This window comes from Amblyomma americanum, chromosome 7 (genome assembly GCF_052857255.1).
Source record: "Amblyomma americanum isolate KBUSLIRL-KWMA chromosome 7, ASM5285725v1, whole genome shotgun sequence".
Taxonomy (NCBI): domain Eukaryota; kingdom Metazoa; phylum Arthropoda; class Arachnida; order Ixodida; family Ixodidae; genus Amblyomma; species Amblyomma americanum.
The window spans coordinates 2,451,184-2,479,157 of NC_135503.1; the positions used below are offsets into that span (position 1 = coordinate 2,451,184).

A 27,974-nucleotide genomic window follows, 5' to 3' on the forward strand; every position below is an offset into this window, starting at 1 on the left:
TGGCTGTCATGTTCTAGCGAGACTCTTTGGTTCTCTTTTCTGCTCAGTGATCCATGAATGCTAAGACAACAGTGCGTTTTACGCAAAACATACTTCTTTCGATAGGTGTGTGCGTTACGTAACCCTTCTTGTTTAAATTCCGCACTTTTCAATTAGACCTGTTCTTCTTAGTGTCTTTTATTTCGTAATTGCACGAGCGGGAGTTCTCTTAAATAAATTGTCTTCATTGCTGTAGAAAACCGCGCACGTCTATGCTTGCCGCGCCACGTGACGCAGGCTATGCACGCTTCCACTGGAAGCAGAGATGCAAGAGAAAAGGCGGCAGGGCTTTGCCTGTAATGGGATTGCGAGCCCACGTGCCGTTGGCCGTTTCGTGCAGCGGCCGTGCGGGGCCTTCGCCCGAGGGGCACGCGTTCCTTCTCGCAGCGTTAAGGCGACACGCATTGACAAATCGACCAGCGCGTATGCGTTTCTTCCCTCGGCGACGCATGCGCCGTCTTGCGCTTTCTTGTTGCCGGCTCCCCGGACAATTGCCCCACCTTAGTTTTCTTTGTTCCCCTTTGGTATACAAACTGCCCTCCCCTCGCTTATGTTTTTTTTTCTTTGTCAGCAACGGCCTGCATGCGGGTTTACTGCGCTTTTTTTTTTTTGTTCCTTTGCTGTCTTCACTCGTGTTTACGCTGCCCATTATTTATGCTTAGCTTCAGCCTTTCTTTACTCCTCTCCCTGTAGATGCACATCAAGTGAACAGAAAGAAGTTTCGCCTTGTGTGGGCACTGGCAACAGGCTTGTTTCGCATTCAGTCTCCTAGTCGATAGAGCAGACATCCGATATCGTGCGGCGGGGAGTTAAGAAGGTCCGTAGCCTGGCTAGGCGTTCAGGCCTGAGTTCAGCGCAATTTCGTGTTTAGAGAGCCAGATATAGACGGCGAATTTATATTTCATTTCGAGCGAACGAAAGTTCAGAACGTATAATCAGAGCAGACGACTCCTGAATTTACAAGCGCAAATCAATGCTTTGCAGCCCTGTAGCGTGTTTATTAGAATCACGGACGACGTCAGAACTGTACGTATCGCCAAAAGTGGTTTGAAGGTGTCCGCTATTCGACATATTCTCGGTGTTTCCTGATACACAGCTCGATCTGCTTTCAATTTTGCTTTCTTTTGTATTTGCTGTGCATGAGTGGAAAGGGTATGCACTGGCACTGCATAGGACATAGATGTGACGAGAAGATGCGTAGATGGATGGTAGGAACACTCCCTTTGAAACGGGTTGGTGGTGGATACCATTAATCTTCGTTTATTCTTTTATTTTTTTAGTTTCCGAACCTTGCCCTCTTTCTAAGAATCTTGAATTGCAGGCAGGTAACGACACGGCACGTTATTACTTTGTCTAAAAATAAATTTTTACACAGTAAACTATGCGGATTCCCCGCTCTGGTTGCTCCAAATCCAACATGATGACTATATTTGATGGCAGTGGCATTGTTATTCATAGAAAAAAAAATACTGATACATTCAATGAAATATTTTTAAGGACCTTTCTGCATCTGCGATCTTTCATTGCGGATATTAACGATAAAAATTTTCCTCCAAAGGTCAATGTGCTTAATTATGCAGTCGATGTGCAGAACCTGATTAAAAATTTAAAACTTTATTCGTCTTCAGGCGTGCACGGTATTAATTGTTCCTTTTTTACGAATATCTTTGTGAATTCGTGCGTAAGCCTATCTAAACTAGTTACACTATCATTGCATTCTTCAGTGCTGCCAAGCGATTGGAAGGAGGGCAACGTGTTGCCGTTATTTACGTCTGGTGACGTAATTTCTCCCGCTAATTATAGACCAATTCCTTACTTAGAGTTTACGGAAAATATTTAAGAATGTAATTTATTTCAATTTGGTTAATTTGCGTGGGTTAATAACATCCTAGTCGAAACCAAGAGGAAGAAATGGGCTTGGGCAGGCCATGTACTGCGAAGGCAAGATAACCGCTGGTCCTTAAGGGTAACAGAGTGGATCCCAAGAGAAGGTAAGCGTAGCAGGGGCGGCAGAAGGTTAGGTGGGCGGATGAGATTAAGAAGTTTGCGGGCAAAGGGTGGATGCAGCTGGCAAAGGATAGGGTTAATTGGAGAGACATGGAAGAGGCCTTTGCCCTGCAGTGGGTGTAGTAAGGCTGATGATGATGATGATTAATTTTCTACAAAGCGACTTATTTTTTACCCCGCGTCAGCATGGTTTCGGAGGTCTTTTTCATGTGAGAAACACAGCTCATCTCTTTTGCGGATGCCATCTTCGCAGCCATAGACTTTGAATTTAACATCGACTGCGTAATCCTGGATTTTTCGAAGGCATCTGCCCTGCTTTACCATCAACTACTTTGGTTGAAACTTAGCAAATTAAAATTGGCCCCAACCTTTTAGCATGGGTCGAAAATTGTCTACTTAACATAACACCATTTGTAAATGTTTAACTCTGATTTTTCTACTACTTCAATTTTCTGAAGAGTGCCCCAGGGTTCTGTTTTAGGACCTTTACTTTTCCTTATCGATGATAATGACTTAACTGACCACATTAATTCTTCTATGAGGTTGTTCTCCGGTGACTGCGTAATTTAAAGAATTATTACTTCAAATTCGGACTACACCCAACTACAGCCTGACATGAACAATATATTACCGCGATGGTGTAACATCTGGAAAATGCGCGCCTTAACCCTAGTAAGTGAGCCTTTTGAGAATTTTCCGGAACATGGCTTTTTTTTTTACTGGCGTTTTCGGGTGTCAGATAAAACTTTTCTTACAACACGTAGCATCCTACAAATATCTTGGTGTCTTGGTAAAGGCATATGATCTATATTGTCAGCAAATCCAATGGCTTGTTTGGATATTTAAGGCGTAAACTTCTCTATGGCACTTTGCTCCTTAAAACTGTTACTTTATAAATCCCTCGTTCGTCCAAAATGGGAATATGCATGTTCGCAGGTGGGGTACCGGTCTTACGGGGTCCAACACTATTCAAACTTTGGAATCGGTGCAGAATTGCGGCGCGAAATTCATACCTCATAACTGTTCTCGTTTATCCAGTGTGTCATGAATGAAAGCTACTCTGAACCTTCCCTTTCCTTCTGTAGGAAGGGAAGCCTCTAGCCAATGTCTGTTTCACAAATTCTATCATCACAATCACGGCCTGGAACAACAGGTTCTATCTGAAGCATCGTACATTTCATCCCGCGGAGACCACCATCGTGAGGTATAGGCGTCCCATTTCGTCGAACTAACGCATTTTTGTTTCAATCCCGAGAAAAGTGACCAATGGAACCATCCGTCCACTTCAATTACCACAATTAGCGAAGCGCCACTGAAGAACATGTTTATTCCCAGTGATCTGTGTTACCCTGTCTTTTCGTGCTAAATTTTTTCCCTCCTACTGCATTGCCGAATTCCTTTGCTGTATCTTGTGTTTTATTTCATGCATACCACTTTCTATCGTGGTTCCCCCGGGGCCCAGAAGCTATCTAAGTACACAAATGTATGCACGGTGACAGCCGGGCTGGCGTGTATCGGCCTCCTCCGCGCCACGCTTGTACACTCGGGGACAGAAGCGGACAGCTCTATTATTAGCCACCGGCCACACCTGTGCAGGTGAAAGTCATAAATCCGTTTCCTTCACCTCCCTCAATTTTCATTTTCAAGACCAGAATTTGTGATTTTGCTGTGAACGCGAGAGAAGAGAACGAGTGCTTGAATGACGAGTGCGTAGTGAATGAGGGAGGGCGAAATGTCTACTTGAGATTCGCAGCAGCCATCTGACATTTGGCGCCAATTTGTTAGACTGGTGGTCAGATGTTTCCACCACTGGGAGCAACATCGCGCAGGTTCCTTACCGCTTAATGAATAGACTACAAAAGCTTACATAAAATTGGTCGGCACCTAGGATTTAGCCATTTCTGTTCTTTAATTATGGAATTTTAAATGGTTGCTAAATTGATCGTCGTTTTGCATTTTCGAACTAGAAAATCAAGGTCTATACTGCTCGTCATAAATTACTGAAGCTGCGCACACACACTCTGATCAACTTCATACGTCAGCATACATTTCGAGAATGAACCCATAAATTCATCCCCCCACTATGTGCAGTATCGCTGGGTGGGTCATCTTCTGTGGTGAGCCCGCTTCTGCAGCCAGTCTTTCGTTCTTCGTCTGTTACTCTAATCTGGGTAATATGCTGCCGACATAAACTGGGATAAACCAGTGTAAACCATTGATTTTTTTCTTGGCAGAAAAACAGAAGTGACTGCACTGCAGTCTGTAATAAATTTATTTATTTCTTTCGTTTATTTACAAACTTCTAGCCTCAGTAATGAGGCTGTTGCAGGATTGGGTCATAATGTACAAAGAGCAGAAATTGACATAAGACAATGTACAAATATCTAAACCCTATCATGGCAGAGTGGAAGGTTTTGAGAACAACGGAATGAAACAAAACGAGCGGTCAGAACACACAATTTCCGCAAGGTTTGCTGGACCAAGCCAACGAACGCACACCACTCTGCAGTCAGGCAGCAGTCGTTACCTGCGAAAATACACTATCCAGCGGCGAGCATTTAACCGCCAACAGGTAAAACCATTCCATACTGTGGCTGCTCGGGGGCAATAGAATGTATCATTGTGCGTTTGCTGCTCTACGAAACGTTTGGAATGTTGTGTTGCTGTAACATTTCGAGGCATCCAGAGGGAAATATAATTATTATCAGCTTTAAGGACTACATAACGCATAACAGTTTTCCTTGCAAATGAATGCATATGATCATCATTTAATTATGGCTTCCGCTAATTACTTTCAACGGTAACGCAGTTATTAGAATAAGTCCACAATTTATCCCAAAGCAGAGACAGCCAGAAACCAACAGACCTAATACTAATAGATTTTTCTAAGGCATTTGATGGGGTCACGTAATTTAACTAATTATAAACTATTATCGGCACTAGGTCGTGGCTCTGTAGTGAACTGAATTAAAAAGTACCTATCACACTGAACACAGTTTGTAGAAGTTAACCATCATACCTCCCATATATTATACATGTGCCGTCTGGTGTGCCCCGTGGTTGCGTCTCGGTGCCTGCTCTCTTCCTAATTTTGATAAATGATCAAACAACTGGTCTTAACGGTAATATACGCCTCTTCGTAGATGACTGTATATTCTTTCGGCAAATTAATATAAGATATGACCATGAAGTCCTTAAAACGCACTAGAAACTATAGCTAAATGGTACAGCGACTGGCAGGTGATACTTGACGCTACGAAATCAGCTATTATGATAATCTCTTCGATGAAGCAGCAATCTGACTTTGAATGCGATAACAGAGCATGAGTATCTTGGGCTACTATAAAACATGAGCTCAGATGGTATGTTGACGTGGATGTAATCCCGTCAACACCACGACGCCTCAGATTGGCCCATTATCAAACTATAGCGGTTAGCCTCCAAGGTTTTGGTTAGATCTATTTTTGAATATCATAACGTCATTTAGTATCCTTTTACTAATCAAGATATAACAAGCGCAAGCATTCAGGTTTGTATTTAATAAATGTAAAATAACTGATTTGCTTATCAAAATAATAAGAACAGAAGGATTCAAATTATTGCGGACTTATGCTAAACTCGCGCGGTTTAAACTCAAGTATCAACTAAGTAATCTCCACCTAGAACTGGACAATAATGATTTCTCTTTCCGAAGCATCATTATACTCATTATCATTATTCGAAGCATGAATATTGATATTCGATTAAGTAGCTTTTTTTGTTCTTTGTATAATGCTACCTACAATAGCCTTGTCACGTGCTAGTCATCATTTACGTCATTGATTTGTTCTGTTTGCGTTTCGCCAATTGTTGCTGCTGCTGAACATGCGGACCAGTTAAACGTCCTTGCTAATTTTGGGCAGCTATCTTATGTACCTAGCTATACCCTCCTTCCACAATCCGAAATGGGATTAGCAGTGGCCCAAATAAGTAAAATGAAAATACCGCATCCCACCTAGCGCTGATTTTCCGCATTTCCAGCTGTGTAATCACCGTTCACTTGTTTACTCTTGTTTTGGATAGCGAAAAGAACGCCAATCACGAAGAGAGCTGTTTCGCATCTTAAATGCACGATGAATTTCTAAAAGAGAGCTATTTGAATCTCAAGAAGTTTCCTCCTTATTTTTTCTTTTTTTATTGGCATGATGGAGGAGACGAAGTAGAATCCTGCTCTAAGCAAAGCAGCCCCTTGTTCAAGACGCACAGAGACTTGTTGCAGCTTTATCTCTCGCTTGCATCTGCAAACGTGGTGACGCCGAAGGGGTAATTCTTTTGAAAGCAAGCCGACAAACCGCGGCCACCCTCCCTTCCATAATCGCTGTTCAGCGTCCAGGCATGCGGCCATTTAATTGATCGCCCGCGAACCAGGTCAGGGAGGGCGATGGAAGTGACGCGAGCTAATTGGCTTCATTGTATTCCGCTGAAAGCCCCCTGCCGTGCATAGAAAGTGCCGTCGGTCGACACAGCTCTGCGCCTGGAATTTATTGTGGGTCAAAGCAGCGCACACCTAAGATGCCGATTGGCACCAGGTGAGTTTTTAAGGCACTGTTGTCTTCCCTCCGTATGAGGAGCTAATTTCATCAATCATTGCTCGGGTTTCTGCCTGTTCTCCAATGTGCGATTCGTAAAAGCAATTACTTCAAGAAAGCTACCATGCTGCTTTTGTCTTTGGTACTTTTTTAAAATTCAATACTGCCTCAAAAGGGTCCTCACAGAGTCATCCTTCGTGGACATAGTGTTTTTTGGCTTTTCTTTTTTCGTTATTTAGCTCTGGACTTAATGTCGCGCTAAGACTAACATTGGAGCGAATAAGGCCCCAGACAAGAGGAATATTGGTTTCAGGGTTACTATTCCTGAGGTAACAGTTACAGAATTTTCCCACAAGCGATACCTCAAAGAAGCGTTTTAGAAGAAACGGTGAAATTGCGACGCATACATGTTAGGCGTTCGTGCCATTAAATTGCGCCCCGCACTTCCCGCTTCACGATTTTGTCGCGCAGAGGAAAAAAAAAACGGAATTGCCGTGAAGTTTCGCCGCATTCCTATAGTACGCGTTGCCTCAGCCAAAACAGCGCCACATGTTGAACCCGTCTCTAGTAATACGCACGTAGTACATAGCACAGCGACAATGAAGTTAACGAAAATGAAATCCAAAGGGCTCGGACTGAGGTCTGTATCTGGGAAATGAGAGTTCGGAATCGCGTTTTCTTATCAAAAGAATAAAGACCCCGGCAGGAATAAAGGCAGAACGGGGCGCAGTCAGGAGAAAAGCAAACAGAGTGTGAACTAGCAACAGTAAAGCGAACGTTGGACGGTTCACGAATTTATGCACAGGCATGCATTTGTGACCCCTTCATCACTGCAAACAAGGGCAGACGTGCGGGCTAGTTGGTGGTTCATACATGGTTTAAACAGCGCAAAAGACACGGACGTAGAAAGGACACACAAGACACACACAGCGCTGACTCTCAGCTAGGTTTATTCGTAAAATTTACATGTATATACATACAGATGGCTTGATGCGCGACAGGTGCGAAACAAAAACAGTGCGCAAAAGGGAAAGAAGAAATTAATGCTAATCGCGTTTCGCGTGCTTCTCCAAGCACGCTCGTCCTTTGAAGCTCAAAGGATTTTGGCTCTGGGCGACCTTCGCGTTAGCAAGCCTTCTTTTGCCCTATCTGGAAAAGAACGAGCGTGCTTGGATAAGCGCGCGAAACGCGATGAGCATTCATTTCTTTATACCCTTTTGCGCACTGTATTTGTTTCGCACGTGTGGCTCATCAAGCCATCTGTATATATACATGCAAATTTCATGAATAAGCATAGCTGAGAGTCAGCGCTGTGTGTTTCGTGTGTGTCCTTTCTACTTCCGCGTCTTTTGCGCTGTTTAAACCACGACTGCAAACAATACGACGCAGGTCATCACTCATCTGACCAAGAAGAGCAGCCCAGCACTCGAGAGGCCGTATTTCGATGGAGGCTAAATTCGAGATGCGATACCAGTGCACCTTAAAGACCCCAAGGTGGTCGAAATTTCCGGAGCCCTTCACTATACGGCGTCCCTCCTGAGTTGCTTTGGGACGTTAACACCCATAAACCAAACCAAACCAAGCAGCACTCTACAGTCCAGCATGGCCGCCCTGAAATAAAAAAAACTATTTCCATATCTTGCGTAAATATGTGTCGATGAAGAGGACCTCGCCAAATCACAAACAACCTCAGAAAATGCTTGATCTTCGCCACTTTCGCAAACACAGTCGCTGTTCATTTGGCACATTCAGTTCCGACTAAATACTCAGAACCACAGACTCAGCGTTCTGGTCTTAGTCTGCTTTTCATGAGCAACTGCACGGCGCGGCGTAGTCTCATCCGTACACGCCACGCACAGACGAGGCCAGCAGTTGAGTTCGGCGCCTCTTCTCAATATGGGCTGCGTGCGCGCCGTACGCATGGAGACGCTTCCAGCCCCGCGGCGCTGCCGCCTTGAATGGAGGCTCTCCGGGCCACTGAGCCTGGCCAGGCACGCCCCCGCAGCCGTGATTAGTATCGAGCGGCTGCGCTAGCAATTTTAAACACGTACCTCAACTTTGTTACACTCGAACGAGCCTTCGCCTGTGGGACGGAACATTATTTGCCTTCATCTCTGCTCTTTGTTTTTTGCCTTCATCTCTGCTTTTTGTTTTCTTTTTTACATTAACGTGCCGTTCACCTGCACTGACTATTCATTGTTGCTTCTGCTTAGGCGCTTCATGTATTAGTGCCCTTAATCCAAAAAGTCAAAAATATTTTTCGTCCACACGATGTTATATTGACAAATTGTAGTTTTATAGCCTGGAAAGAAGCTTTATTTGCACACAGGAACAGTTCTGATAGAATTAGGCTGAAGCAAAAAGCCCGATTTGCTGGCCTAAGATTCATTTCTGCTTGGAGACAAATTCAGTCCTTCCATACACAAGACTTCGGATTGAATGGGTTGTGCCTAGTTTACCGTCTAGTTATGTGTTGCAGTTGCTCGGCGTGTGGTTGCATGGTTCAAGGACGTTCGGCACCACGTTAGCCAATGATAACATGGCCCGCCTACCACGCACCGAGCATAGATGGGAAGGGCTCTGGGAATACTGTGTTGAACGAAAACATCTTCGACGAAAGTCTCTCTGGTTGGGTTCTGGCACACCCGGCTCACAAAGGAGGCGATGAATAGCACTCCAGGAACGCTCCCCTCTGCGTACGCTAGTGGACTGCGCCACGTGCTGACAAAGGGAGAGCGAAGGCAGCAACCAGCTGCTGCTGCTGACACACTTTAGTCACCCCTGAAGAAGGGACCGAGTTGGTCCCGAAACGTTGGGTAAAGTTAAAAAGTATTGGTTGGCGTCAGTTTTCTCTCAACGAATACTGTGTTTGATCAGCAAGAACCCAGGACATTTCTGTAGGCATTTCGTTCAAGCCTCATGACCTCGACAGTAACGGGGAGGGAAAAGAAAAAGAGGAATCAGAACAACGTTCATGAAAACAATGCAGCTCACAATTTATTAAAGGGACACATCGGGCAAATTGAAGCTGGCCTGTATTAAAAGGATACTAACTACAAAGGCACTATTCTCACTGCAAACGTAGTGTTTGTAGGCTGGAAAAAACCGAGCACCAAAATACAAGTGTTGTTATCACCATGCCGATTTCAGAACTAAACTGCTTTCACTTGAAGACAGTTTCTGGTGCGTGGATCCCCAACGCCAAGGCTGCACTGTCACTGATCACAAGGGCTGTTGGCGTGAAAAGTTTTATTTTGTGCCATACTGTATTTCGAAATCCAATTTTCTCGGCCACAAATCTCTGTTTTGTTGCCGGGCAAGCGTCAACACTGCCGCAAAGAGAAATAGAATCCATTTTTACTAACAACAAGCACTAGACGTAGTGGTCCTGAGTGTCACTGTAGGAAGTAGCGTGGAAACATTCGGTGCCAGTGAAGAGAACAGCTGCATCGAATGACACCGAGCGGCAGCGTGTATTGTTCGCTCTGTTTCTTCCCTCGCGTTCACTCCTCGTTTCGGTGCCAAGCGGCGCAAGCTCTCCACCGCGCGAGTGGTTTCCATAAAGCGACAACTCTCCGAATACTGAAACGGCCCGTGTTTCCTCGGGGCGCGTACGTGTACCGTCTTATCGATCTACGCGCTGCGGTTTCTCTTTTTTTCGCGTCCGCTTTTGCTGGCGTCGCTGCTTCGAGTTGTTTGAACGCAGCTGCCGCAGTTTTCTGACCCGTAACCTCCAGAGGCTGTGCACTCGACGAGGCTGCCGGAGAGAGAGCAGAATGGGAAGAGGGGCTGGCTATTAGTCCCCGCAGCAGACGTGAAAGGCCAATCGTTTCCCTCTGGCGCCATTCTTTAATGCGGCACGAGCCACAGCATGACTTTGCAAGCCTATGTGACCCACTTTATGGCACCAGCGCTGTTCTTTTCCCTCTCTTTTCTTTTCTCGTCTTACGCACGAGCGATCTTGAGCTATAGACACCGTGTGGCAGAGGTGTGGAGCTGCAACGCCCGAGCCGAAACTCACGTAGTCGGTGTGCCACGCATTAGTGGCACCCCATAACGAAGAAAAATCACGAAACAGCATAAAATGAATTTGTGCGGCGGCGTCGCACTGTGGCTTAGGCTGCTCTAGGTAGCGTTGTTTTGCCTCTCCCAGTGCCAACCAGTGCGAAGTGCGGCAGGGCCACGTGTCTGGTGGCGCTTTATCGCGGGAAGATTGGAAGCTGGATGCTAAAAAGGATGGCGCTGTTTACGTCGTGCTAATCAAATACAAAACACAAATGGCAAAGCAAAACATAAGCAGCTCGGAGAGAACGGGTCGTCGTCGGCGTAGCTCGGCAGCCTGCGCCGCCATTTTCGTCGCCGGTGTGTACCTCTCCTGGCCGCTCGCATTCCTCTCTGAGTTTATTTGCGGGTTTTTCTACAGGCGCTGTGCGGAGGGCTCTTATTGACGTGCCGCTCATGCCTGCGTGTTTCGTCTTAAATGGCAGTGCGTGGTCTACGTGTTGTGGCCCTGTGCGGCCTTCGGTGGTCTTATTTTATGCCTAGCGTAGACGACCTTGCGTGCTTGAACTACCCACCGTACACGTAAAGGACATGCACTTGAGAATAAACAATTTGTTCGTTTGCTGACTAGCCGGTTCTCTTGCAAAGTATCAAGAGCCACATTACATCAACATCCCACTTGTTTTCTTTAGCTCTGTCTGACTTGCTTGGTAGCAACAGCACAACGCAAAGCATATAAGTACGATGACTGCACTTTACGCCAGTGCGTACGGTGCTTGCTACAAGCAGTTACAGTTGGCGTTGCGAGTAACCTGACGGTGCTTACCTCAGTTTAGGACTGTGCCCCTCTCCCAGCGAATTATTTTATTCGGGACCTGTAATGAAGTATGGCAGAGATAAGGCAGGAAAATGGTATTCTTGACAACACAAACTGAATTGAGCAAGGGATGACGCAGCGGCTAGCAGACGGAGGCTTCTCCCAACCACTGTCCATTTTGTTTTATGGGTTTTATATATTAACGTTGCTGCAACAAATTTCTTTCAGTTGATAGTCAGCGCCCGTGTGTGTGTCTTCCTTTCTTGGTCCCGTCTGCTGCGCTGTTTCCATGCAAAGAATGTACGAACTAGCCCGGCTTACTCCTTTGTCGAAATTGGCTGCGCGCCGTTCACGACTTGCACGTCTCGCAAAAGTACACATGTTCGCGCAGTTCGTACATACGTGCCACGTACGCTGTCTTGTGCCCAGAGATTTTCACACATCTCTTAGTTATGAACTGTGGCATAGGACGATTAATTGAAGTCATATGGGAGGGGCATTTGTCCTGCAGTGGGCTTAGTCAGGCTGTTGATGACGATGATCATGATTACGCGTGGTATTGATGCTCGGAAATTAAAAGGTATCTGGGCGAATTGGGATTTGCAGCATCGGCGCAGGCATCGAACACCCGTAAGGGTGTTTTGTAATCCTGAATGATTTGACACCAAAATTGAACTCATCATCCTCCTAGTGCGGGAAAACATCCTATGAAAGCTCTTGCCGTGGGTTCGTTAAACGTAACATAGAACAGAGAAACAAAAAAAAATGGCTGCGCGACTTTGTTCCCTCACTAATGCGTTTAATAAACGTGGGTGTTTCGGTTTTTCACACTCCCCCAACACTTGTGCGGAAGGCGCCGGTGCACGCGTGTTGCTGCCGATGAAGTCACGTCACGGTCACGTGAGCTGTGATGGCCACGTGATGTGTTACATCCCCGCTCGATGCCGACGCCTGGAAGGAGTCACTGCTGGCTGCCCGAAGAAGCACCAAAACGCGTATGCTCCTTAGTGAACAGGTGTCCTCTGGATACCACTCAGCTGTGGCAATGTGCACCTTGGCCGAACAGGCCGATGCTTCAATGACCGCATTTGAAAGCGCGCACGATCTTCGCGAAGATGCTTACCGGCCACTTCGTTGCAGGAACTGCCGCGGACGCTTCCCTGAGCTGCACAAGACTGCAATCCCGGACGTACGGGAAGCGTCGCTTTTTAAGGCTTGGGTGATAAGTGCGGCAGCAAAGCCTCCTTCGCTGATGCTGTTTGTGTGCACGCAGTATGAGGCAGTTCTGGTTAAGCCCTTTCAAGCGATGTGCACACGTGGCATCATTCTTTTGACTGTATGTGGTAGAATTTTTTGTGCGAAAGGTCTACTGCACGGTGTCAAACTCAGCCAAGCATCTTGGGACCTGCATGACCTTGAGGGTGCAGAAATAAAACAAATGTTGCCGCAACCCGGATTTGAACCCGCGGCGGAACGAACAGGTCACTTTTGCTGGCCACTGCACGAGAGCACTATGCTATTGCAGTAGACGACCACGCCTCTTTTAAACTGCAGCACTTTTTTTTTGTTCAAGCGACGTTTATTGCCTCAGGGCATAAAGGTTACAAAATGAGAGATGAGTAAGATGCTTAAATAAATGAAAAGAGTGGGCTGATCTAATGAAATCAAGTAGTGAAAGAGGATATGGACCCTGTGTCCAGGCAATATAGCAATCCGGATTGTCCGGTGAGAGACGTACTGCCGCCAGGTGCCGAATTCTCGTCGGCTTCAGCACCGGGCAAACCCACAACAAGTGGTGGATATCCGCCTCACAGTCTCTGATCTTGCTGACTGGACACCCGGGGCGGGGCTATAAATCTTGGAATTGCGGCCACTTGCGTGTCAAAGCTGGAGTTAGGGTAACCCCGACCCGTATCCTACGAAGCGCAACCTCCTCTGCACGGGTAAGACCACGGGGGAGGGTTACCGCACACGGGGGGATTCGAGCACGTGTGCGGCACCGGAGGTGTTCCTTTCTTGTTAAAAGGAGGGTGGTGTCATCCAGAGTGAGGACTCAAGGCAAAGACGAGGTTGGGGTCGAAAGGCGGGTCGCAACTGCAGCACTTTCTCGCGCTCTGCATTGCGCACATCGTCGTCTTCAAAAGCTTCCATCTGCGGCGCAAACAGATCAGATCAGCTTAACCTCGATCAGGGCTTAACCTCAATCTAATATCGTCGCCAGACGTGCCGACCACCCAGCAAAGCTAAATCATGAGCCAATGAGGCTTTCGCACGTATATTCGGTTTAACTTCGCTAAAACTCTACCAATTTTTTATGCTTCTTTTGTTCTTCATTTGGCGCTTACGTTTGCGAGTCGATCCTGACTGCGACTCCATAGGCGGGCTGTTCCCCGAAAACGTTTCCGTCGTGCCTTATCTGCACCTCCACTGTCTAAGGTCAACAAAAATGGCAAAAACTGATGCTAAGCCTCGAACCAGGATATCGTTTAATCGAACAGCATGAACAAAGATAAGCGCTTCTGAAGACCTCTTGCGCGCAACCGAGGTCTGAACTGCCGAAAATGCAAAGTTTAATCAAATGGAGTAGTTTGTATCGAAAAGTTTTGCTGGGCTAAACTCCCACATCACCGTTCAGAACAGGGACTGGCCATCCACGGCCGTGCACGTAAAGCAAGGTGTCCTCTTAGGCCCGTTGCAAAGCGGCCACGCTTTGCCCCGCAAAGGTGTAGTGCAACCGAGAATATTATATACTCTCATATCTTTTCTTCTTAGCTGTCCCTCATGCGGTCACTGAGCGGGGTTAACTTGGGTGGCTCCTGCATTCTCGAGGCTTCGAGAAAGTACGGATTCCGCACCGGAAGCTCAGGCGAACGCGTACGAGAGATTGCGTTGCTTCCCCGTGTGCGGGCAGAAGGCCTCTCTCCCGCTTGTTTTTGCACTATCATGTCCTACGGGACGAAAATCATTAGAGGTCCCCTGAACGAACAAGGTGTGTTCGATTTGCGTTAGCATGGGGACTCCATCTTACCTGCCGCAAGCGCACCGCATTTTGCTGGTGGATTATTCAGACTATATAGTGACACTATATAGTCTGATTTTTGCGATTTTTGCATTGAGTAAATATCGATTCTGTGACTTTCTCTTGGTACGTCGATATTTCTCCCTAAGTAAATTACCCATATATTGTTGCGAACACTGAATTTAAAATTTCTCTCGCTACTGGGTTCAAATGTGTAACGTCTACAGGGAATATGACTCCGTGATCAGCGTTCTGACGTGACAGGCCGTGTAGCGTATTCTTTCTGAGATCCGCGACCTAGAAAGCTGCGTCGACACTCCGCAGTTTACTTACGAAATCAGCCGCGGGTGGCGCCACCTGTATTTATTTATTTATACCTTTTCTTACCTATACACCGTTTACAGCGCGCAATTCTTCTGTTTCAGTCCCGATGGCGCCCCAGGCGCGCTCGGTACTCGGCGCCATTATGGGTCTCGTAAATCGCCGACTTAAACGCAGCGACGCAGCAGTAGAAATGTGGCTTGTCGCTGCCGAATGTGTTCTTTTACGAAGATGTGGAAGAGCAGAAGTGCGTGCTGTGTTGTGGATTGCAAGAATTGTGACAGAGTGTGGTATGAGACCGTTTGCGAGCTTCACGGCCCCGAGTTGCACAAGGACATACTGCCCCTGTTAGCGCTCGTTGGCCATGCACACTTTTCGAACAAGCGAACACAACACGTCCACGCTAATCTAGAAAGAAAGGTTTCGATCTTGAAAAGCCTGCGAGGGTAAGTGCACAACAGAGCCGCATGAACAATCTGTACCGCCGCCGAAACCGGGACGTCGGGCTTTCGGTTGCTGGCTGTTGCGCCTGCATGTGTAGCGAGACCACATTGCTCATAAGTTAAGGTGTGTGGTGATTAGTGACAGATTTGTCAGAGGCCGAATCGGGAACGGAAAACAAGGACGACTTGCGCTCCAGCATACCGCACTTTATGCAGTGCACAGCCTTACGCGGACAGCGCTTGCCGTCTTGATGCAACTGTAGAACTTCGCTCCGGGAAGCGCAGTTTTCATGAACCACACTCGAAATAAAGCATTTGCGTTACGGCTGTTGTGCTGGCTGCTTTTCCCTTCCTCGCGGCCCATGTGAAGCAGTCACTAGAAGTGACCTCTCAAGCCAGCTTTTACAGTGAAGCTGATTACTTACCCCCGATACCTCGAGCATTTTCATGTCACATATCGAGTGCGGAGCGTACCACAATTTTTGTGAGGCTAACGTAATTGTGAACTCAGTGCAGAATAAATGCGTTGCATGCGCGTTAATAAATTTATATATGGGAATCCTTCGAGACAACTGCACGCCAGCTAGTGAAGGCTCCTTGATGCATGGTGTTGCTGACATGATAGTTAAAATTTGTGTACATATTTATTTTTGTCGCTTTTCGGTGTTTAATAAATCAGCAGAAAATACTTTATATTGCCGAAGCACGGCTAGCAGGTAAACAAATGCGTACGATGTGCATGTGAGCATTTTATAGAGCGATGTCTGCATGCATGTGGCCAATACGACAACGACATTTTCAGCCGCAGGAGCTTTAAACTTTTCTGTTTCAGACAATAACAATGAAAGCATTCAGCAGAGCCTTCAGCGGAAGCAAAGGCAAGCATTCAGGCGATCCATTCGATGGTTCAAAGGGGCGGAGTGCTGAGCTGCTCACAGCTACATGAAGCCCGATTACGCTTTCAGGCCTCAAGAGATCTAATTAGGGTTTTCACATGTCCTATGTGGCTTTCGCCAAACCCTAGTGCCGTCTTCTCACTCCTTCACAACGATATCAGCGGAAACACTGGCTCTTGGGACCGAACCACCAAACGCAGCGGTCGTCGCGACGACGCAAGCGCCGAGCAGCCAGGAGGCGTCTAATGGCGGTGTGATCACGTCACCAAAGATGACAACCCCCATGATACGCCGCTGTAAACCGTGTATAAAGACTCCAGTTTCAGTGAAAAGCGCGTCTTTAGAATATCGCAATCTATCGATAGAGGCCACTACCGCGGCTGCGGCTCAGGGCTCGTAATTATCTCCTGCGTCTACTCACCATCGCAGCGTTTGTTAAACAATTTGATCGTTTTGCAGAAAATCTCAACTCATGCTTCAAAACTGCTCGCAAACGTACTGTTAAACTATTCAGAACTCATTGTTCTTCCACGTTTCACGATTTCTGGAGAGACAGACGAGCAATTGTATTCCCTGCTGTGGTCTCGTAACTGGTGGAGCTGTCTTATTTTTGCTTTCTTCGCTGACGCCAGGCGGCAACGCCCCGTCGCGGATTAAGTCAGCGCCACCTCTTCGCCATACTCCACGCGACGTGATTTCACAACTGCCATTTCCGTGGGTTATTACCAGAATTTGTAATAAGATTGGAACTAAATCGCTCGGTGTTCGGCTATGCAAAGCACGTCATTCGTAGAACGCCTGCTGCCCTTCACACCTTTGTACGTATTTTTATGAAGGGCTATCGCAAAAGCAGAAAAAGGCAGGCTGCATGAGAAACACTGTTCTGGACATTTTCCAGCCGAGTGGGGCATGTGCGTTGTGTCTGGAGATTTCATTCGGGAAATGAATGCGCAATAAGTCTTACCGCGGCTCCTCATTCGCGTCACGCCGCATCCGCCCGGCAGCCGAGTCTCAGCTGCTATGCTATCGTCAGCGCAGGACGGCGCAATAAAGCACGTGGTATCAGATTGTGGCGAGTCTTTAGGTAAGGTGGCCTTCGGAATTTCCATGCGGGGAGAAAGCTCGCACACTGAACGGTGCAGAAACCATCCCGCTAGACCCAACAGGCACATTCAACACTCCACAGTCTGCATTTGTACATTGTAGAAATCTACAAGCCTTTTATTGGTCACAAATTTTTTTGTTGTTCGCGGTCTTCACCAATCATTTACTGTATACAATTTTTTTCAACCCTTTAAAGCCTCCTCAAGAAGCTTCTGGGTTGCCGCTTGTATTATCAGGAGCTTTCATAACCACGCATTTCTTGCGAAAAAGGCAGCCAGCTCTGATAATTCTGCTGCTCTTGCCGCTTCTCACGTCAATTTCCAGCGGAACCACTTCATTTTAGAGCCCGCGGGGTTTTTCATAGTCACTTTGATATGGTCACAAACTCGCTTAAAGTTTGTGACAACAAATGGCTTGTTCGATAATACTGAATAACTCACATATCTAAAAAAAAAACTGCAGCATACCATTACGACACATCCTAATTCTACGAGGCAGCGAACATGTTTTGCTGCGAGTTTTCTTTATTAGCACCCCACAGACAACTAATTTCGTTTTACTAGCCTCTTTCCCTCTGAGTGTAGAGTTTCAGTTGTAACATATCAATCTCCTGACAGTAAGGCATTCAAACTAATGTGTGCCTCTTGTATGCGTAAACTGGTTTTTGGGGAAAGGAAATGGCGCAGTATCTGTCTCACATCTCAGCGGACACCTGAACCGCGCCGTAAAGGAAGGGATAAAGGAGGGACTGAGAGAAGAAAGGAAGAGGTACCGTAATGCAGTGCTCCGGACTAATTTCGACCACCTGGGGATCTTTAACGTGCACTGACACCGCACAGCACATGGGCGCCTTTGCGTTTCGCCTCCATCGAAACGCGGCCGCTGCGGACGGGTTCGGGCCCACGTACTCCGGATCAGTAGCCGAGCGCCTAACCATCGAGCCACCGCGGCGGGTACCTCTTATTTCAGATCAGAAATTTATACCGTCCTCACTTTTGCATTAAGCTTCTGCGATTTTAGACCGTTTTAGTTGACCGGAGCGGCGTCCCGCTCCGCTCGGACAGCCCATCGGGAACACAACTGCGCATGCGCTGCCCGCTTTGCCCAGAGCGGGCTACCGGAGCGCACCTCCCGTTCAGCTCGCTGACGTCCCTAGCGGAGCGAGCCTAGCGAGACGCTCCCAGGCAGCGGAGCAAGATGGCTGCCCCCAGCGAGGCAAGCACGCAGAGTTCGTCGTCGACTTTTTCCGCCAGCGGCGCTAATTCGGCTTTGGCATCGTCTTTGTAGATGTAGCAAACGTAGAAGATGTACGTACATACGTAGGGTGGCTCGTGAATCAACATCAACGTCAACTAGTACAACCTTGGTTAGGGCTGCTGTTGGCTTGCTTTGTATATCGAGCAGACCCGACCTGTCGAAGTACATAAATATATGTTAAAAAAAATTCCTGCTGCCTAAATTATTTTCAACTGCATATAAAATGGTGCAACAAAGTTTTTATACAGTATAAAAAGAAATAACGATCCATATATAGTTTATCAAATGTAGTTCTTCCGGTTTAGTTGGAGAGAGGGCGCTACGAGAGTCTCCTCCGCTAAGGAAAAGTCGCTTCAGCGCAACTAAAAAAGATTTCGGTGTCAGCGCTCCGCTACCGCTTACCGTGCTGCCGTGAGCGGAGTGAGATCGTCGCTCCGGTCAACTAAAACTGTCCCTTATGTCGTCCTCCGGCCTGTGTTCAGAGTGTAGTGACACCTAAAGGTGGTCATGATGTCAATAACCAAGCATAAGCATGCGTCGGGCAGATTGGGGCGTAAATACTTGGTTTAATCTGTGACGCCCTTGAAAAGGCTATGACGACCATGTGGAAGACGATGCAGAAGACAATGCACAAGAGTAAACCGGAGCGTACGGCCACCGAGCACGAATGCCTCGCCGTCGTCTTCGCAACGCAGCGTTTCCGTTCATATCTCTATCGACGCCCATTCACCTCGTCACCGACCGCCATGTCCTCTGCTGCTTCGTTAATGGCTGATTCACACGACGGTCCGTTCGCCCGCGGCCCGCGCATCACGTGTTCGTGCGTCACCAAATCGAGAGGCGTGCTGTCGGCCCACGGACTGGACAACCAAGGAAGTTCAAATGCCTCTCCTCTCGCGGGAATCCGCCTTTTTTTCACGACGCGACTGCGCATGCGCCCATCCTCTGGCGGCGGTGTCGCGAAACATATTGGAAGGGTCGCGCGCTCCACTCGAGACCGGCCGTGGAAGTGTAAACAAACCGGCTTCTTACGCGGGGCGCGTTGCTGCTGCCGGCGGGCGTTCAGCGCGACGCATTTGGCGATGCATACGACATGTGTTACATATACGGCTGCAATGCCCAGTATGTAAAGGGAAGCAAACTCGGATTTTTTCGCTTCCCGGGACCGCCTTCGACGCGAAGCGTGGATAACAGCAGTTCGCCGGCTCGACGATCGTGGCCGCCCTTGGGCACCGTCAAGCACGTCAAGCCTGTGCGAGAATCACTTTGTGACAGGTACGGACGAGGTACTGCGTTTAAATGCATGTGCAGTCTATCACGAAAGGTTTTATTCATGGCCAGGAAGGCCTAGAATGTCACCGCGGCATTTAGCCTTCGTTCCGGCGCTTTTTGCTTTCTCAAGCAAGAAGGCCGAATGGGCAAGTGCTGTGAGCCGCTTTCAACGCGCGATGGAGCGGACAACGAAAAAGAAGCTACGAGAGCATTCACGCATGGTTCTAAAATTTTGTCATAATCTCTTATTGAAATTTCATTGTTTATGCCACTACACCCTGGCCAATCCCCCGGTGTGGGTATGTGCCATGTATTAAGAGGCAGAAGAAGAAGAAGGCGCGTTATGCGTTTGTTCGCATCATATCCATGATGAAGAGCGCTGCGTGGTATCGCCGGAATGACTCAATGTGCGCCCCTCGCGCTCGTCTTTATGGACGCGCATGCTTGTTTAATCTATGCAGCGGTGTGCTGTGGGAAAATAAAGTGAAATTGTAGCAGAGCTGCCATGTTGCGAGTACGCTTGTGCTTTTGTAGTTCGTGTAGCTATTCGGCAGGGCTTGAGCACAACTATTGCTTGTGAAAAATGCTGTCCCCTGTCGTTTTCTGTGCTACGGCGTGCACGATGTAGTATCCACCTTTTAGTGGATGGCAGGCATACACAGCGGAAAACGCCAACCTCACTGATCGGGGATATTTCATTGCACATTTATGTTTCGAATGTAGCCTTCATCTTTGAAGCGGCGGCCCTTGCTCAGCTGTCGTTCGCATCGCATGCCGGTGATCGGAGATACTGAAGAATTTGCTCTTCGGTGGGCACAGCAGCCTGCCTCGGACTTCGCACCCAGCCGTCAGTAAATCCTAGAAATCCTCCAGGTACCAGGTGCTGCCCAGGACACGCCATCGTTGACAGATTCCAACAAAATGTGCTCCGCAGCGGCACTCAGTCCGGCCGGGTTGGGCGCACAGTACCCTTCCAGTGAGCTTCCAGCGTTGTACGCGAGGTGACAGCACAGGAATATGAAAAAGGCGGATTGACATTGCAGCGTCCACTGACAATCGACATGACGAAGCCTAATATAGCGATGGAAGTAAAATGCATTACATATAAAGGCGATGCCCGCCGGGGACAAGAACACTCTGACCTGCTCATTTTGCCACTAAAGCGTATTACTACTACTAGTAGGCAAAGAATAAGTAAGTTTAATTAACACCACTTTGTGAAACGTTTGCGTGCCCGTCTCCTTTGTATTGTATTCCCTGTATACAGCGCTCTTGGGGCCTTCAAGGGATAATAAAGGACGTGGTGATGATGATGTGTACTTAAAGGGAAGCGGCAGCAAAAAACATGCGTCTCAACTGATTCAAAGGAAAGCCCAGCTGGACAGCGTCTAAACGTGTGGCTCGATCCCGCGCAGGTGGAGTTCGACGACGTGTTCGCCGAGCCCGAGGGCACCTACTCGCTGAACGGCGTGTGGAAGGCGGCGACGGTGACCTTCACGCACACCAAGAACGTCTGCTACCGGGCGCTCAGCCTGCTGTGCGCCGTGCCCCTGGCGCTGGTGGTGGGCATTAGCTTCGCCTGCCTCTCCTTCCAGCACATCTGGTGCATCGGCCCCGCCATCCGCCACTGCCGGGTCAACTGCCACGTGGTGCGAGCGTACATGCGCATCATCCTCGAGTCCTGCTGCGCGCCCTGCTTCTCCGAGATGGGGCTCGTGCTCAGCAGGATCCGCGTGCAGCACCTCCACAACAACGGGGGGCACCGCTCCATGGAGCCCATCTAGGGCGTCGTCTACTCGGCCGCCCTGTGCTGCCATCTTTTGCACGGGGGATGAAACGAAAGGCGCGTACGTCTTATGGGTGCTCACCATCAGTTGGCGCCTAGGTTTTTGGTAAGAGCATGGCTCGTAATCTTGGCTACAGTCGGCTGGACGTGGCCCACTTTTTAGCAAGCAAGCACTCTGCCGTCCGCGAAATTCACAGAGCGCAAGACCCGCATGACGCCTGTCTTAAGAGCTTTCCGATGAGGAAATGTGCGTTTATTCTTCTCGTTGAGCAGACGCGCGGTGAGAAGCAAGGCTCCTAAACGCAATCAGTGTTAGCATTTCGCAGATTGAAGATACCGAGCCTCAGGAGTCTTGTATTGGAGTACTCCTCTCAGTACCTCAACTGAATAAAGTGTGCCTTCAGTCCGAGTCACAATCTGCGCAAGATGACCATCTTTGCCGCTGTACGATAGACTGGGCATCAGACAGCAGGCACGCCGCAACAATGACAGCTTAGCGACCAGCCCGACATGTGCCCATTAGAAAGACGACTTAATCCTCTCCAACCACAAACAATTGGTCATCAATCTCGGCTTTAATTTCCATGTAAGAGACAGGTTGTCGCCATGCACTTTTACCCGACTGAGTGATGGCTGCGACTGAACAAGCCTGCACTTACAATGTATAAAGCAACAGTTCTCTCAGACAGACTCGAATGACCTCAGCTTGATTCTTAATCTACGTTTCTTGAGATAACCAAATATCCTCGCACTTGTGACACCACTAGAGCAGCAGGGCGCTGCAGGTCTAGGAAAAAAATGACGCGACCAGAAATGTATTTTAGGTCGTCTGCATTATTTGTGTGCGAAAGAAGTATTTTCACAGAATCGCCAGCTTGTTAACTGTCGTCACTCAGCTCGATGTTTTGTGTCTCTTTGTATACCCAGTGCCCGAGCACTTTACTGTCAATCATCTACTCTTGCACGTACCGAAAACTGCGCATATACCTCCTGCATTTTTATATGCTAGTCAAGCTGAAGAAATCAAGAAAAAGACCAAAAATACCCGCTTCTGTTAAGTGATGCCAAATGCGTCGTAGTCGCGTCATTGTTCTCATATGTTAAAATTTAAAAAGGAAATAAGAATGTGCCTCTCTTAAACTTCCCCGTTTTCTGGTGGAAATCATTAAGCAAAAATGGAGGTTTTTCCGAGCTAAATTAAGCCTTATTTTTCAGCATTAGCTCCAATAAGTTACAAACCCTCCAGGTTGCCACGCTAAAATGGTATCTCACGACTGCAGCGTTCCCATGGGAGCGCCCGGAACTGTCACATGACCATTTTGGACGATGTGTATTTCCAGAAGTTTCACGGGAACGTACCCTGTGTGATAGCAGGGCCAAGGTGGGCCCAACCAGCACCACCCAGATAACATGCACGGACATTAGTCTAACCCATGCGGGTGTTGAGACGCACTGGGCGACCCTTTCTTCGACCACTAATGGTGTCTTCGTCTGGTCGCTCTAGAGTGCTCTGAGAGGCGACCGCACATTCGGCTGGTCGAAACCGGCCGCTCTAACTACATTCGGCTGGTTCTTTCTGAGCGCGCGCCTCCAGCTCAGAGCGCTCTGACGCGCTCCGAGAAAAACGTCGTAGCGGCTCCGAGATGAGTCCACGTGACAGAGCCACTTCCGACATTTCGCGAAAGCGGTGCGAGGCCTCGGCGGCCCCTACGCGCAGGCAGAAGCAAGCGTAGGCTTTTGACGCAGTCACGCAGTTAATCTAGCGTCCTTGGATGTGTTGTGCGGGTGGCGCGCTGTGTGAGGCAAAATGTCCAAGAGACGCCGGATAACTCCGCTAGGAACGCGGTCTGTGTTGCTGTCTCATGACAATGGCGATTGAAGCAGCAGCTCCGACGAGGATGACAGTGCTATTTACAAGGCGATGTTCGAAAAATGAGCGTCCCGCGGGACGGAGAGCCGGGGTTGCGATCGACACAAGCTACGCGGCGACCGCGATGCAGACTGTGTGCGACCAGTTGCTGCTACTGTTGACACCAGCAGCCACCAGCAGCGGTGCCGCGTCGTTGTTCCGGAAGTTACGCCCTCCTTGTGCTTCCTGCGCCTCTTCTCTAAAAGCTCGCTGACCATTCGGCTTGACTATTCTCGCTACGCTCTCAGAGCAACAGCTGCTTCCACTCTGCCAAATCCAAACCGGATCACGGGGGCGACCAGTCGAAGACACCATAAGCAACAGCACTGCAGCTGCCGCTGTCATTCCCTTCATTCGATAGCGGAAGTGCCTATCAAAGTAGTGCCTCGCCTCTACATCTATGCCATTGTTCTGTTCTTTTTAAATGCTTTGACCAGTTTAAGTGCCCTTGTCTTTTCGCTGGTGTGAGCATGCTTCAGGGAAAATGCAGCCAACGTACAGAATCATGTCCAACATTCTCGGAGAAAATTTCTGAAAATTAGAAAATTGTAAGAGACTGTTATGGAAATTTTAAACTAATTGTCCATTCTTCTGATATGTAGCAGCTGAAGATACATCTTTCGCTTACTTTTTACGCCTTGATTGAAATTCAGGAGGAAATTTGTTTTCTTCCTTCGTAGCAAGTTCAGTCTCCTCGAGAGCATTCCTACCTGCAGCGTCTCCCTCCTGATTAGAGAAACTGCTGTTTTAACGTCGCCCACCCAGGTTATTAAAGTTCTGCGTCTCATTATCCTTCACAAAGTGGTGGCTTGGTCTTGTTGGAATAGCATATTAGAAGAAGACATAGCGCAGCACACAGAAAAGAAGCCCACGGGACAAACGCTAACCTACAACATAACGTTTATTCCAAGAAACCGCTGAAAGAAAACAGCACAGCGCATGCCCGTTCATAACCATGGTGTGGTTGGGCACGCGCTGTGCTGTTTTCTTCCAGCACTTTCTTGGAATGAACCTTCTTTTGTCAGTTAGCGCTGGTCCCGTGGGCTTCTTTTCTGTGTGCTGCGCTATGTCTTCTAATACTCATTATCATGTGCCTTGAAAATGCGCTTTTTCGAAGACTCTCGCTAAAGTCAGTACCATTACCTGAGATAGAACTACTATTATTTTAGTTCATTGTTGGGTAGATGCGCACACACAAGCAGAATAAACTAGAATAAGTGAGCAAATAAATGCTTTCGTAACAGACTAGGGGAGTTGCGGCTTTTCTATTAACGATAGAAACAGTATTAACAATAGTGCTCTAAAGCTGACGGCGTTCGTAAACATCAATATTATCTTTTCGTGGTAATTTATGTCAGTTTCATGTTTGTATGCTAGTCTCAACCTCACTGATGTTAAAGTTTTGCCAGTTTTATTTGATGTAGACAGTACTTTGCCCACTAACACTTGTAATTACGGAAAGTCGTTTCATTATTTGAATTTATGTTCTCCTGGCTACTGCTGTGAAGTCGGCACAAATCATGAATTACTGGTTTGCAGGAGAGCAGGTCAGCCTGCTTTGGAGTTTACTTTTAGCGACGGGCGTGGCATCCTCACACAGAGTAGCACATGCCTCCCAGGCGCTGGAAAGGCGTTATAAATCGGTGCGCTGCTTCTCTTTAAGGTCAGACTAAAAATTTGCAAAGGCGAGGGAATAAATAATATGCTGTATGTCGAATAGAACAGATGCTTTGGCAAAAAACGAAAAAAGACAAAAGTGTGCCTGAAACTTTTCTTTTTTTCTACTTTTCGCCCCTAAAATTACTTGTGTGCACTGATTCGCATGCGTTCGTGAGATTGAGGAGCTAGGTTTCACCATTCTTGCTTTATTGTGTCACTAATTAAGAGGCAATGTAGCGAAAAGAAACAAAAGTTGTCAACCATGGTTAAGCGCCTTGAAAAGTGAAAGGGTTCCAATGCCAGTCTTGAAGTCACCTCACGTTTTTGGCAGAAGCAGCTGTGGACTACAGAAATCTTGTACAAACCTCTCATGTCTTTTTCATGTCCCATACTGCTTCAAGATATGTCATGTATTGTCGCGATTTGTACTGCAATAAATATTAATGTCATACCTGCACGAACATTGTCTCTTCCGTATTGTTATTTGGCGTCACTGGTCACCTCCCTGCAAGACAGTGCAGTTCCGACGGAAAAAAATAGTCGCAGTTCCGGACATTTCAAGGTAAACATAAAAAAAGCGCTTAACGGCATGCCTAGCTGGGTAAGCACTCTGTTTTAACGCGGCCCCATTACGCAGGAAATCTGGAGTCGGCGTTGTCGCCGTTGTGCACGAAAAATCGCGAGCATGACTCTGGCAGGTGGACAGCAACCTAGGAGGCAGGTGCGCCACCTAGGCCACGTGACCTTGAGACGCGACCACAACCTGCCCACCGTGGCAGGTGGCAGCTGAGTTAATGATAGGTCGCTTGGGAAGATGTACGTGGGCCGCATAACACCCGCCGTTGGCCGTTATGCACCCCCTGCCAAAGCTTAACCGCTGCACCATCGAGGAAGGAGGGATGTGAGGACTCCCTGGGATCTATGAATGTTAAGTAGATAACGACCTTCTGCATATACGGGAACTCACCAACTTACGCTATCGCGTCGTACCCTTAAGACGGAGCTCAAGTGCCTCTTTCTTTAAGTCCACGGACTAAGCAGCTTTCTATTTCTGATTCGTTCGCCTTTTCTAATAATGTGAAGAATAGAACTGCGTGTTTTTGTTTGCGGAGTCCGGGGTAGCTTTCAGAAATGAGTTTTCAGATTACGTAGAGCAGCATATCCCAATACCATCCTTGTCGCTGCCGGCGCCATGCTAGAACAGAGAATACCGCAGTAAACCCGCCCTTTCGTCGGCTTTCCAAGGCTTGATGAACGCTGTGGGGTGGAAAGAAAAATTCTTCCACACATCACAAAGTTTTGCAGAAATATTGCGAGCTCCTTGCAGGAGATGACCAGAAGAGAACCAGCTATGTTCGATACTTATGGGAAAAGAATGTTGGTGAAAACTAAAAAAGATATTGCACAGCCAGAAAAAGTTCCATCCCTCCTTATGAACACTAACAAAATAAAACTCTTCTATACCCGACGCAAGGCGGCAAGGATAGAAGTTCAGCACTGCTTGTTTCATGGAAAGCTCGGCACCCCGGCTACACTTCATGTCACACCGTCGTTAAGTCGAAAAACACGACACAAACAACCAGATATATATGTCGCAAGGCTTCGAGAAAACAAGCTTACACAAATTATAAATTTTCCACAAGAACCTTTTACTGGAACTACCTGCCTAAAAAGCATTGCACGTACGAAAACTTCAAAGAGGCCCTTCACAATATTTCTCAAAAGGACAGAGAGCTATCGCGAATTACATTTTTAATGCGTTTGCAATAGAACGTCCCTTAGCGCAATATGTGTCCGGTATTGGCGTTGTGTGAATCCTCAGGAAAGGTGAGGCAAAGTTACAAGCAATGGTCGAGAAGGAGAGGGAAGATGAGAGGATGTAAAGCAGGTGGGAGAGGGAAACTACGGTTGCCGCTCACAGTCGAGGGGTGGGGAGAGTAGCGAGGGCTCACTGCGATTGCTGGATTGGGTCGGGCAGGCAGATATCGCACGGAGGTTGACTGACTGGATCACGACACCGTCACAGCGGAGCACTATTCATAACGCTTCTGCATGAATTTCATTGATCGTCTGCGGTTTTTTGTCCTGATTTCTATGTTCTAGACAGGCGTGATCAAAATGTTTGCAATCAACATGTTCTGATGCATGAGTTTTGAAGAACATTTCTGCAAAGTGTTATTAGTGAAAGGCACTGCAACATTGTTTCTTTGTGTTTTACTTATTTCTCTTCTTCTTGGACCAAATATTCTGAATTACTATGTATAGAAACGAATATAATAAATGAAGTGTTTGAACCCTTACCTTCGCAGGCATGAACTATTTTTATCCGGCTCGTCGCATTGCCTCTTGGACGCCCACCATGAACTGGTTCTGAACCACATTCCACTGGAAACATTGCTTTAGCAAGAGGGGTAGAAGCTTAAAAGCGGTACATAATACGTATTCTGCGTTGGGAAACTAGGCGGCGCACTTGTTAGCGAGTCGCCCATAGTGCTTAGCCAAAAGTAGACAGCACACTTTTGAATTATGTGACGCAGTGAATGTTTCTGGTTTGATATCATTGGGCCTAATAGTGATTCAGACTGCTCTATTTTCTTGTTATTAATTTCGTGTCGTCGCATTCGTAGTAGCGACCCTTTTATTAGGATAATGAAAGAAAACAACAGTGAGATTTTAACCACCCTTCGAGGAAATATGGTTAATAGAAAAAGGGGCTTAGTATCATAAAGCACAACTAAGTCGGCTGGCAAACGAACCTGCGTGCTTGTGAAAGCGTCAAACTGAATTGGAGAAAGTAAGCATGCAAGTCCAAAGGCTGGGGTCATCGACATCTGCCGCGCTGGTAGCCAGCAGTGACCCACTCCGTCCTGTGAAC

General features: G+C 47.6%; 1 protein-coding gene across 3 annotated transcripts in view; it reads left to right on the forward strand.

Annotated features, from left to right (window-relative positions):
• The window catches only part of LOC144098267 (caveolin-3-like), a 94,025-nt gene extending 69,670 nt beyond the window's left edge, over window positions 1–24,355 (forward strand). Inside the window, exon 2 of one of the 3 annotated variants that reach the window (XR_013307151.1) lies at window positions 21,161–21,300. Coding sequence is in view for 1 of the 3 variants with exons in the window: in XM_077630778.1 (XP_077486904.1) it covers window positions 21,161–21,529 (369 nt within the window). In the remaining 2 variants the exon portion in view is untranslated. Of the gene's footprint in view, window positions 1–21,160 lie in introns of all 3 variants that reach the window. The other 2 variants (XR_013307152.1, XM_077630778.1) reach the window with 2 other exon arrangements.
• The last annotated feature ends 3,619 nt before the right edge of the window (window positions 24,356–27,974 follow it).